The 12,562-nt window shown below is 35.2% G+C and overlaps 1 protein-coding gene across 2 annotated transcripts in view; it reads right to left on the bottom strand.

Annotated features, from left to right (window-relative positions):
* LOC116429020 (lachesin) overlaps window positions 1-12,562 on the bottom strand; it is a 142,478-nt gene that overhangs the window by 76,774 nt on the left and 53,142 nt on the right. For both annotated transcript variants that reach the window (XM_031981382.2, XM_031981383.2), the window contains exon 2: window positions 11,440-11,531. In XM_031981382.2, coding sequence (XP_031837242.1) covers window positions 11,440-11,509 — 70 coding nt within the window. In that variant the 5' untranslated portion in view covers window positions 11,510-11,531. The remainder of the gene's footprint in view (window positions 1-11,439; window positions 11,532-12,562) is intronic.

The following is a 12,562-nucleotide window of genomic DNA, read 5'->3' as shown; positions in this document are numbered from 1 at the left end:
TTCAAAAAGTCAATTTAAGTGTTCAATAGTTATAGTATTAAAGATTGAAGATTAACAACAGACAAGTAATATTTCATTTTTATACAAAATAAATACACGAGCCATTTTCTTTGAAAGTGTTATAAAACCATTTTTGAGCAAAATGTGTTAATAGTTCTAGTGAGAAATTAATATTCTTTTTATATTTATAATTAAACACCACTAATGATGTACGATATCCTCATAAAATAATCAAAAGAAATTTAACTGTAAAACGTTATCTCAAATATGTTTTCTTTGAAAGTGGAATAAGTCCACCTACAGCTAAGAAATCGTTAATTTTCTTTAACAATTCTATTAATTATAAATACACAATAAAATTTAAGAAGCTTATGGTTTTATAAACATCTCTTAAATATCTCAGTTTTTTAAAAAATGACTCAAACAACGTTTAGACTCGTTGAATTTGAACACTTTTATGGCAAATTTGATTCGTTTTCACAGAAGGTGTTATTTTCGGGTTCTCGCAGGGCTCAATTAAGGAGAACGTCTTGCCGAGAGATAAAGCAAGACAAACGAGGACTGTTTATTTTCACTTACGGGACGAGAAACCATTTTACACAGCATAATTCGATATATTCTTAGGTCCGACATTTTCCACTTTTCTGTAACTTCCAGTTCTCCCTCGGTCCCTTTTTGTCAGCTGTCTCAACCGACTTCGCACTTCACTCTATATTTCTATTTTCGACTGTTCACTCTTATTCCTCTCCTGTTCATCGATCTTTCTTCCCTTTTTTTAAATTCTCGGTTTCCGTTTTTCCATCCCAAGTCATTCCCCCTTCCGCTAAGTTTGCGTCTCTCCGGTTCTTTTTTCTTGTTCTCGCGATTTTCCATGTATAGGGTAAAGTCGAGATAAGCCAGCGATGCTTTTCCGTTTAGCCGATTTGCATAAAATAAAGTTTCTCAGTTTACATTGCGATAAAGAGATCAGTCTGTCAGGATTAATTTGCACGGAGTGTTTCTTTTGGGCGGAGGTTTGCCGCGTTTGGTGCTATTTTTCAGAAATATTGAAAGCCAACATATTTGCAATGGAGGTTATAAAGATTCTGATACTACCCGAAATAACGATCTATCAATAATCTAATTCATAAACGAGCTGAGTAACCCGTAATAATTGAATTCTATATATCTCCAATGAAATAAACTTACAATCAGGATTCTGTTAACTTTAAACGATAATCTATTTCATAAAATGATAACTCAAATCAATCGAAAAATTCATAATTATTCAAACGTACAGATATTTCTTTAATAAAATGAACTTACAAGAAAATTTGTTAACCTATCATTCGTTACACGATTGATTTATCAATTTTCAAAATAATTATAGTAAATAATTACCATTCGCAAAAAACATTCCAAAATTCTCGCAGACGTACCCGAGTGTTACTTCTCTCCATTTTTTCTCAAATTCCTCTTGTGTCATTTCAAGAGATCTCTTCCGTCACTCTGCCTTTACCTAATTACTTCCCCCCTCCCGTAACACCGTCTCCGCGTTTCTTTTTCTTCTTCCCTCCCGTTCGCGTATTTACATGTCTTTCATCCGTTTAAATAGCTGCCTTTGTCTACTCCTCCGCCCCGACCAGCGCCCTCCGCCTCACACATCTAAAGCGGCTCATCCTTTCCTATTATTTTGCATTTTTTCGCACACCTTCTCCCAGTTTCTCCGGTGCATAACGTTACTCGACCCTCCTCCCTCGTTATTTACATTTCTACACGATTTCTCCTTCTGCGAGCAGCCTCTCGGCTTTTACTTATCGTGATAAAATGCCGGGACAAAGAGTCAACCGGTCGCGAGGCGAGATACATCGGTTCGAATTTAAATCAACAACTGTTCCGCGTGATAAGTGCAGTGATAAGAGGCCGAACAGTGTAAGTTTTCATTTCAATACTTTGCCAATAGACACTCGTTAAACCTTCCATATAGTCGAAACAGTTTTCTTCATTAATCAGAAACTGAAAACTCAACATTCTTCGTAACAATTGCTCTATATGAACCGCTTTTTTTAAAAGTGATATAAGCTAATTTTTTCATGTATTGAGATATTTAAGCGTTCGGATCAACTTAAAAATATTGACAAACATTAATTAATTCGGGTAATGTTTGTGTAACCATAAACTTGTTCAATTTTATTCTGCAATAATGATCTGCAATAATGTACTTATTCCATTTTCAAAGGAAACATTTTTGCAATAATATCTTACAGTTAAAAATTAAATGTATTTAATAATATATATGGTATATACAAATATATTAAATATATTTAATTTTTAATAATATAACCATATACATATTAAAAATTAAAAGAGATCTATGTCCACTTACTAGAATTACCGTTAACTCATTTTTTTCAAGAATAGACTTATACCGCTTCACAAAAAAATGTCCATCCAAAAAAAATTAAAATTCGTTTGATACGTTACCAAACAAATTTATTTTTAATTCTAAACTTAAACATTAATTAAGATAATAGGATACATGAGATGAATATTAAGATACATAAGATTTAAGATTTAAAAATAATTTCTTTCGGTGACACGTCGAATTAACCAAATTTTCGTTGCGAAAAGCTTCGACTTTTTAGTTTTGATGAATTTTGTAATCAACCTGTTAAATGGTGTTTTTATTATTAAAATTAAAATAAAGATCAGTTAGTAATGCGATTACACTGTCACCTCCTTACTTAAAACTTAATTTTGCAGGTAACGCTCGACTTGTTTCATCAGTTGAAAGTTCTCGCGATAAGAACTCTTTTAAACTACACGAAACTGAAATATGACTTGCACTGATTGATTTCTGAGCTCGCGAAATGTAAACATCAGGAGTGCAAGGACCACGCAAAATGTCGGCAAACGGAAGGATGAGAAGACCCCGCGACGCAGAAAAATAGTATCTCGCGGTCCGCGAACTTTTACCTCGGCTGTTTTATGAACAGATGGAAATGAAGTCGCAGGTATCGATCTTCATTATTTTTTGTGGTCATACTTTCCACGGCGTTTGTCGTTGCTTCTTCGTCGTTTCTTTTCAAACTTTATATTAGCAATTGCGTATCTTTCCGTTCTTCGTGTATTTCCATGAATCTCGTATTTTATAGTATTCACGTATTAGTGCTGGCATTACATATGGAATAAATTCGAGACATGGTCTACTTTAACACTAAAATTAGAGCAGTTAACTTGACTTTTTGAAATTTCTCTATAGAAACTCCGAGAGTGCATTTGTTCAGACTTTAATTGATTTGCCATTCAGCTCGCGTATTGCTAAATTAATTTCTTTAATACTTTCGTAGAGAAACATCCGTCAATTTTTAATAATTAAGGAAAGAAGAAATCAGGAATGGGTCATTTTGACGCAAAAACAATAAAAAATATGGATATTTGATAATTTAAATGAGATCAGGCCGTGTCAACTGGAATTACCCTAATACGGTTCCATAGTATTACTATTAATATTATATGTTAATATATATTTTGTTAATGACCCGAGAAGTTAAACATAGTTAAAATTCCATTAAAAAAATGTACATATACATATCTACATAATTCACGTAATCGATATCAACTACTGACCGATAGTCAATGAATTTTAAATGAAAATGATACCTCTCATTAGCATCGCATTAACAACTCGAAATCAAATATTCATTGAAACATACAATTTTTAGTAGAAGTCTGTTTAGCCTATAAGCCTACGAACAACAAAGCGAAACGACGCATGGAAACTCGTTGGAACCGCGATGAATATAAATACGGACATTTAACAGTAAGTATAAAATATTAATTTCACCCGTGAGCAGAAAGAACGGTGTGCGCAAGAAATAAAATATGGTCTCCTAATTATCGATTTTCCTCGCTTGATTGAAACGAAGAACGTCAAAGGTTATTTTCGATTTAAAGAGAAAAACGTAACGTCGAGTCGCGTCGACGATTTTATTTCCCTACTTCTTTACCGCCGTTTCCGGGCATAATTTTTCCGGAAACGTCAGAACGAAACGTTGAACGGGTCTCGAAAGGACAAGGTAAGTGGCAGCTAGAATTGATTTAACTTAATTTATTCTTGAGTTTGGCTGGTCTGAATAGGCTCTCCTTTCGCTTCGTCGTTCGTTAAGCAGCCGATAAGCAGAACTTCTCAATTGGCCGGAAGCCTCCTTTCACCGCCTCGCACGTACTTTCGGGACCTTATTTATCCCTTTCATTGTGGGCATTTGATATAAGGAAAATGGCCGAACCTTCGCAGTCACTCGTCTCGCGCACTTTTCACAGTCTCTCTTCGCTGCGACGAAATTATCATTTCTGTTAAATGTCATTCTCCTTGGATCGACCTATTGATACGTCTTATTTGGATGTTTCCGGAGACTTTCATTCTTGGACGATCTTTATTTGGGATATTGTGATGTTATTCTGAATACATTAACTTTGATTTGTGACTTGCCAATGTTCGTTGAAAAGATGATTTAAAAAATAATATGAAGTTTATACTCTGGTATTTGTTGAAGGGATGATTTTAAGGATAATATAAAGTTTATATTCAATTATTTATCGAAAGAACGGTTTAAAAAATAATATCAAGTTTATCTTCAAATTATTCTTGACAAACTTTATAAGTTATTTAGGTTGATATATTACTTAATACAAAAAGATCCACTTACTGTATATTATACTGTGAGAATAAGAAATGAAAATTATTGGTAAATCGTTAGTTTCGTTCTATAATTTGTTAAATCGACTGCAATAATTAAATCTCAGATTTTATGAATCATGGCACGAACGATTCTTTGAAATTTAATACACTTGAAAACCTAATGAATTTCAATCAGTTTCTAATTTCGAAAATTCGTAATTAATCCTGTCAATGTACAATATCATTTTTACTCACTTGTTAATTTCCATTAATAATCGAATATTCATTAAGAAAATAATTCATGTTTTCTTTCCGCGTCAAAGAAGCCTCGTTAATGCTATCTTCCTTACAAATCGAGATATTTTGAAACACGAATAATTACTCGCTGCGGCACATTTATTTAATCGTCTCAATGCTGGCCATTATTGCCCGACATTTAATACAAAGCGGTGACTCCTTTGTAATGTCCCCCGTTTTATCTCGCCTGTGTTAAAAGAAGTAATTCATATTTCCATCCACGTTCGTGCTTTGGACGTTCGCGTTTTATTGTATCCGTAAACCACTTATTTCACTTAAAAGGTTCGAACGAAGCGAATCAATTTTTCTCAATAGGTACTGATTAAGCGACAAATCTCCATTATTCATATTTATAACGCGATTAACCTGAAGCTATGTGATGGAAATATTTGCTTTCCGTTTGAACAACGGATGGAAGATTGCAACACGATACAGTCGTGCAAAATCGTTGCATTGCGGTGTCTCTAAACTGTAAATGACACAGATTTTATGCATCTGAAAAAAAGAAACAATTTTTCCCCAATTTTAAATTATTTAATACTGTAACAATTAAGTAATTAAATACAATGGTACAATTTTAGCCAACCCCATCTTTTGTATATTACTTCATAAATACTTCTCCATAAATTATAATTTAATTCACATTCCTAAGAATAATATGGCACAATTTAATACTACAATCTTTTATCAGTTTAATGTTATATAATCAATTGCTCTCAATTTCTCTGTTGTCCTTAAGTTCTTCACTTTTCTGTGGTAATAATTCATAAGTACAAATAGCGACTCCATGTTGATGCGCAGCTGTCCATTCCCCTTTCAATCCAATATAATAAATTTTTATTTTATCCTGTCCTCCGCGTCCCGTAAAATGTAAACTTAAATGATTTACAGATGAAAATTTTACCACCTTAGGGAAATACTGATGTACTCCATACGTATCCACGCAAAGTTCAAATTCCTGTTCAGGTTGTACCACGTTATCAAATGTCATGTGTGGTCGATTTTCATATAAACTCACTTTGTTTACGTGAAGTTCATCTTCACCTCCAATGACAATCACTTGTAAATCAAGTATACAAATTTTAAAACATTTGATAATTGTAACCTAGGAGCATGTACGTTCACCGTACGGATTACAGCACGGCTGGCCAACCGAGGAATCTCTAGATCGAGGATCCGAGTCATGCTCGCCAGTCTCTCTCCCAGCATCCCCAATTTTGAGGGTTCGCCTGGCAAAGAGGGGGCGCGTTGCTCCACCGCAGGAGGCCACGATGAATGACGAAGTGGACGACAAACGTTTCGTGGATCCCGTGCAATAGAGGAAGAACATCCGTGACTGGCAAATGACGAAAAAGAGACAGCGACAGCAGAGGAATCTCTGAAAGAGAGGGACAGAGTTCCGGGAGGACCGCAAAAAATCTGTTGCGAGAGAACCGCTGATCGAGCAAAGACGAGAACGACTTTGCATGGCGACGGGACGTACGAAGGCGAATGTCGTGGGACTGCGGACGCTTAAGAAGCGTTAAGAGAGTTGGAAGAGTTGCGACGAAACGGAGATCTCCGTAGTAGAAACACGACAATCTCGATGAATCTTGGGAACGCGCGTTTTCTCTCTTTTCCTTGAGACACTGTGTTGTTTCTTAACAGCAAATGTACGAAATTTTTGTAGATTGAGAATGGAGTTTGAAGAATAGTTTCGAAGTTTGAACAGTTTTTTGTAATGTATGTTTGTTGCTGGTTTTGTGTTATACTTTTCATAGTCTTCGTAGAGTGTAGAGAATGAAATGTTTGATTTGTAATTTGTTTATAAAATAGTGTGATCATTTCAAATATTCTTAATCTTTCGTTTTAAAACTCAGAGCTTACGACTAAACAGAAAAAATATCTTTCAAGTACAAAAATTAATTTATTAACAGGAAATACTTTTCGAACTTTCAAATCCTGCTTTCACTTCCTTTAAAATTTCATTAACACTAGAATCACCGTACCAGTCAAAACGAATGATTTAGATTTGTTTCGAAATTATTATCTTAAAAGCATTGAATATTCGTTATCACCTTGAAGATAAATATTATCACTTGAATAGTATAACGAATATCCGGAAAAACTCAAGTAACCTATTGCTACAATTTTTATAAGAATTACACACTGATCGTAATAAATGTTCGGTAGTTCTAATGTTAACGTTAGTCAACCGAAGGTATCGAATTAGCCTTGTTTAGACCTGACGGTAATTTTAGCCGAGGACGATCTTAAATTTCAATGTACATGCTTCATTTACATATACGTTGAAATGCTTAAAACATATTACCTTCAGATAAAAATCAACGAAGCAGAATGCAACTTCGTGAACGGTTGGGATCGTGGAAATACGTGTTAAATCGCGACCGGTCAGCAAGGTGTTAAATATTGTTAGAAACCATACAAACACGATAAATGGCATTTTAAGTAGAACTGAATAATAAATAAGGAAATATACAGGTTGTTGAATACTTAAAGTTTACTATTTCCAAGGTTCCCTTCGCAAGATTCCACTTTCATCATGGCCGGGCCAATCAATAGGAATTGGTGGCCGATACTGAGGGCGCAACGTCATTCTTTGTACCGGCGTGCAACGTTATCTCCGCTCCTCTTCCCTTCGCGGAACGCTGGGAAGGTTCGGATACTTCCCCGTGGAACTACACGGAATAACCGCGATCGCGAGGCAGTAGTTCCGCGTTTACAATAAAGCCCCGATGCTTGTTTCGAACGAGTTCGGCGTCGCGAACTATTCGACGTAATCGCGACTTTCGCAGCGTTATGCATCCTCCAGGAAACCTTAAACACGGCTGCGCGCCGCGCACTTGTAAATTGCACGGGAACCTAAGGCCCGGAATTGTCAAAGAATAATTCATGTCTGCGCTCTCGCGCCTACGCAACTGATTCCGAGAGTCTACGGAGCTCGCGTGCGTTACGATCTGTAAATCACTTAACGTTGCTGTTTCCCTACGAGATGCGACTCCTTGAGAAATTCTGCGCATTCTGGTTTCTGAAAAAGTGAATTGAACTGCTTGAAAAAGCATTTTTATCCCGTTTTAATTTTTCGAAGGAAAGTTTTAAATAATTTTACATGTACCTTTATCGCTTCCTTAACCTAACCCATATATATATATATATATTTTTATATAAATAAATTAAAAGGAATTTTTTTCGATTATTTTCAGTTTTCATCACGGTTATCTTTTTAGTTGAATATAATTCGCCATAAGAACGCTTTAACTTCTTTAAGTTACATTATTCGCAGCTCTTAACATATTAACACAGGAAAATAAATATTCCAGTTAACTTCACATCAAATTTTCAGTACTTAGATTAGCATTTCATTTCTCTACCTACTTATATACACCAACTAGTTCTCTAACCAATTAAGAGTTGAGGAGAATAACTAAAATATTGTATCAATAACTCAGAAATTGTTACAACGAAATTCATAATAAAATCCATTATTGCTTGATACCTCGTTCACAAATTATTATACTAACTATATTATTTATTAATGACAGTTTCACCAAGACACAACTTGTCAGTATCAGCAACAATAGATTTCTGATAAAGCCAAGCAGTTTCTTATTCAGTGTACGAAGCATCTCTCTCGCGCAAAGATTATTGCGTTTGCTTCAATTATCCATTTATCTTCCACGGGCGAATCAGCAGATAATGGAGCGTAAGAAAAGTTGAAGCAAAGTTGCAATTCATCTAGGAGTGTACTTAATTCGGGAGGGGCGAGGGGGGACCATGATACGCGCTCGCATTACAAGCTTTCATAAGGAGGCTAGCTGCCGGAACTTGATGTAATAAAGCGGGGAAACTGAGAAGGTAATTGTCGTCCTTCGTTGTCGTATTTGTCAACGAGTATAGGGGAATTCAAATGGATAAATGGAAGAGCGTAACCTTTCAAATTCTGTTTACTTGTCATTTTAACTCTTCGATATTACTCGGATCTATTTTGATCCAATTTTTGAAGAGCTCACTTAATTCCTTTTCTTCTTTTACCTACTCTAACCACTCGTACTAATATAATTTCTCTCATAATTACGCTCGACAGAACTGCTTATCGAAAATGAAAAAAGTTCAACGTTCATTGTATGTCTACTGTTGCTTCGAAGTGCCACAATTGATAATAGAAAATTAACATTTAAGCGCCATGAAAATCTTAACAATTGTTCATTCATTTTTGGCGTTACAATCCATTGCACTACTATCAACTTAGTTACATTAAACATTTTCATTCGACATCGGTTATCTTGCTTGATAACTGAGCTTGACGAAGCTATTTTATAGCTAATAATTCAGTAGAAAAAGATAAGAATTTGACGCTTATTTTTTATCTAAGTTTACTCTAAAGTTTAAGGATTGATAACAGACAAGTAACATTTAAATCAATCGGATTTAGTTGAAAATTTTCATTCCAAGTCTAACTCAATATTACAGAAGTTACTCTCAATTTAAACGAAATTAGTGACATTCATAACTGTATTTAAAGTCTATTTAAAATATTCGCCACAGCATTGTAGGATAAAAAGTTAAACTGTCAAAGTAAGCTAACTCATCCCACAAAGAAACAGAAATCTGCATGAACACAGCATCCTAATCACGTTCGGAAACCAAAGAATCATCCCTCGACCCTCTTCTTGTTGCACATACACTCACACACACATAGTGTATCGGCCTGATTGTTCAGGATAAACTCGCAGGGAGCACAGGGCCCAGTTTTTCCTAGTCGACGATATTTCCCGGAGACTTGACGATTCATCCGGTCCGCCGTTGGCAAGGGTAGGTGCAGGCGGCGCGGGCTGGCATTCGCAAAAAGTAATATTTCACCGGAAGGGGAAGGGTCGTAAGACCAATATCATCGTGTATCGTCGGTGACAGCGGTGCGTTTCAAAAGCGGATTAGTTCCGGTATTGTATTTACAGGTGGTCGTGAAGTGAACGGCTTAGTTGCGAAATTGGTCGCGCGACCCGCGATGCATCATAACCTCGTCGCGTCGTGCGCGCGGGCGCGGAGTTCAGCCGCTTTTAAAATTCTCCCCGGCAAAGAAATTTTCACGTTAACTGACACCGGGGTCGCCGCACAGTCGCGCGGATAGACGGTTTCTCTCCCCGGGTCATCCGGATTTGTCGTTTCTACGGTTGTCGAAAATGGATGAACGGGCTTTTAAAAACCGACACACTTGACTAACACAGATCCCTTGAGCCTGCAAATACGATTCGAAAATCTCGGTATTGTTTTTTTTCCAGAATTTCCTCTATTTTTGTATTGGTTTTGCGACCTTTCTTTGGGGATGGTTTCTTTTGCGAGTATTCCTATCGAGGATTTATTCGGTCGTTAGGAAAGTAGTTATTTGGAATTGCCGTTACTTCGGTGAAAGGTAGGTTAAGATTTATGGTGACTCATGTACGTGCTTACATATGAGCTACTCATTGAACAAATCGATTAACTCCACAAAACGAAAAGTCGAGGAAAATGATGATAGTTGTGTATTGATTTTTGAAATTCCCTTTTCAATGGAAAATTGAATCATTGTAATAGAATGTATTTTACTTGAATAACAGTGGTGTAGGTTCAAGCTAAGAAATATGTAGAATACATAAAAGAGTATATTCTTGAAGTGACTTTTATTATTATTGCGATTTTTCCATGACCAAAAGACTTTTTATTATTTCATGGTACTAAATCCAGTCATAATGAAATTTATATTAAGTATGAAAAGTTAAGAGCTAATGAGGCGGTTTAATGATAACATCTGAAAGGATGTAAAAAATGGAGTTAATCGATTTGGCCAGTGAGCTGCTCATACATGAAATGTTTCTTGTAAAGTATCAGTGAGAAGGGTATTATTATTTATTAAATAAACTTTATTTATTTTTATAGTTGTATCATTATTTAATTAATTATATTAAGAGAAATAAATATTTTGGAAAACAGATAAATTCCATTTTAATCAATTCGGAGAGACAAGAACAATATCACACGAAATGAAAATCATATCGATTCATAAAACAAGCAATGAATATTCTGAAGTATGACGCGCAGTTTTGAATATTTCTAACAGTAAAATTGTAATTGTACCGTTAAAACATTTTTTAATCGACAAGAATAATTTGAAATTATTATTACTCTAATAAATTGTTTCCTACGTAATATTTTGCATACTTTAGTAGTGAATTTATTATAAATGTTTTTTCTAAAATATTTATTGTGAAATATATTTTCGAACTAATGTTATTATAATTAGACTGTAAACATATTGTAATTATAGCGTACTTATAAATGCACTTTTTCTATTTGACTAAAATGAGAAACGAAATTTAATATACAACTTTACTCAGCTGATGTCTATATATAAAAGTATATATTTGCATAAAAATTTGCAGTCTAATTAGAATATATTTTATATTGTACATATCTATATATATTACTTTTATTTTAAAAAAACATACCAAAGATATCGTTCGGATAAATTAGGAGAGCTAGTAACACCATTAGAAACACTTTTTGCCGATCCACCATTTTGTCACAGTCGCCGATCCACCTGGAACAATGTAAAAGAAATCCAATTAAACATGCGCGAACGGCAAAAAAGAACGCTACATATATTTAATCAATTGATTCTCCACTCGCAAGTATTGCAATTTTTATTTCATCATCCTGCCTCTATTCAAATTGAAAATTTTTATGATTTCCGATCGTATCTGTAATTATATACATCACATTCAAACAGATTTGAATCGTCTAAAAATATTAAGAACACCAAAATAATTTAATTAACAAACAAGACACGATGAACAAATCGTAATCTTGAACACAAACTGTCGGAAAGTTTAAAAGTGCATCGATTGCACGTCGTCGGGTTAATTAATGCGAAATTGCTAAATAAATTGCGGTAAAAGTCAAACGCGCGTGGCCGGCGTCCGAGCGGATTCTGATTAAATTGGGAAATATTGCTGTGATATCCGGTGCCTCCTTAAATTTCATTTCGATTCGTTGCACGTCCGGCACTGTGAAAGGGCCGCGGCTAAAAATAAAAAATCGCATGGTAATTATAATGTGATTCGATCCGAATGAATGGAGCCGGGTAACCCGAAAGTAACTTTAAACCGAACCGAAGGCGCAACCCGCTGGAAGGGATTACTCCGAAAGGATGTGGCAACGGGTTATTATTCTTCATTAGTTACTTAAGGGAATTGCGAGAGCCAGCTCTTTAACGGCTGATCGATGAGATATTGATTGTACTTTCGATTGGGGAGCTTTCAGTCATTCGAACATTTGAAAGTTCCAACGGTTTACCAACATTTCTAATATTTCTGATTTACAACCACACTCTCGGTGTAATTAACACTAAAACCGAGCAGTTGAACACACTTTTTGGAATTACTTTACAGGAACTCCAAGAATCTATTCGAACTTTAATTGATTTACGATTCAGTTTGTCTGATGCTAAATCAGTTTCTTTAGTAATTTCTCGGAGAAACATCTGTTACCTTTTTAATAATAGCAAAATAATCAGGAACGGATCATTTTGACCTGCCTGGTAGTTTCAGTGTTAATACCAACACTGAACGT

The sequence above is a fragment of the Nomia melanderi genome, chromosome 14, assembly GCF_051020985.1.
Source record: "Nomia melanderi isolate GNS246 chromosome 14, iyNomMela1, whole genome shotgun sequence".
NCBI classification, from domain to species: Eukaryota; Metazoa; Arthropoda; class Insecta; order Hymenoptera; family Halictidae; genus Nomia; species Nomia melanderi.
The sequence above is the reverse complement of the archived record's forward strand: the minus strand, read 5'-3'. Positions and strand labels throughout refer to the sequence as shown.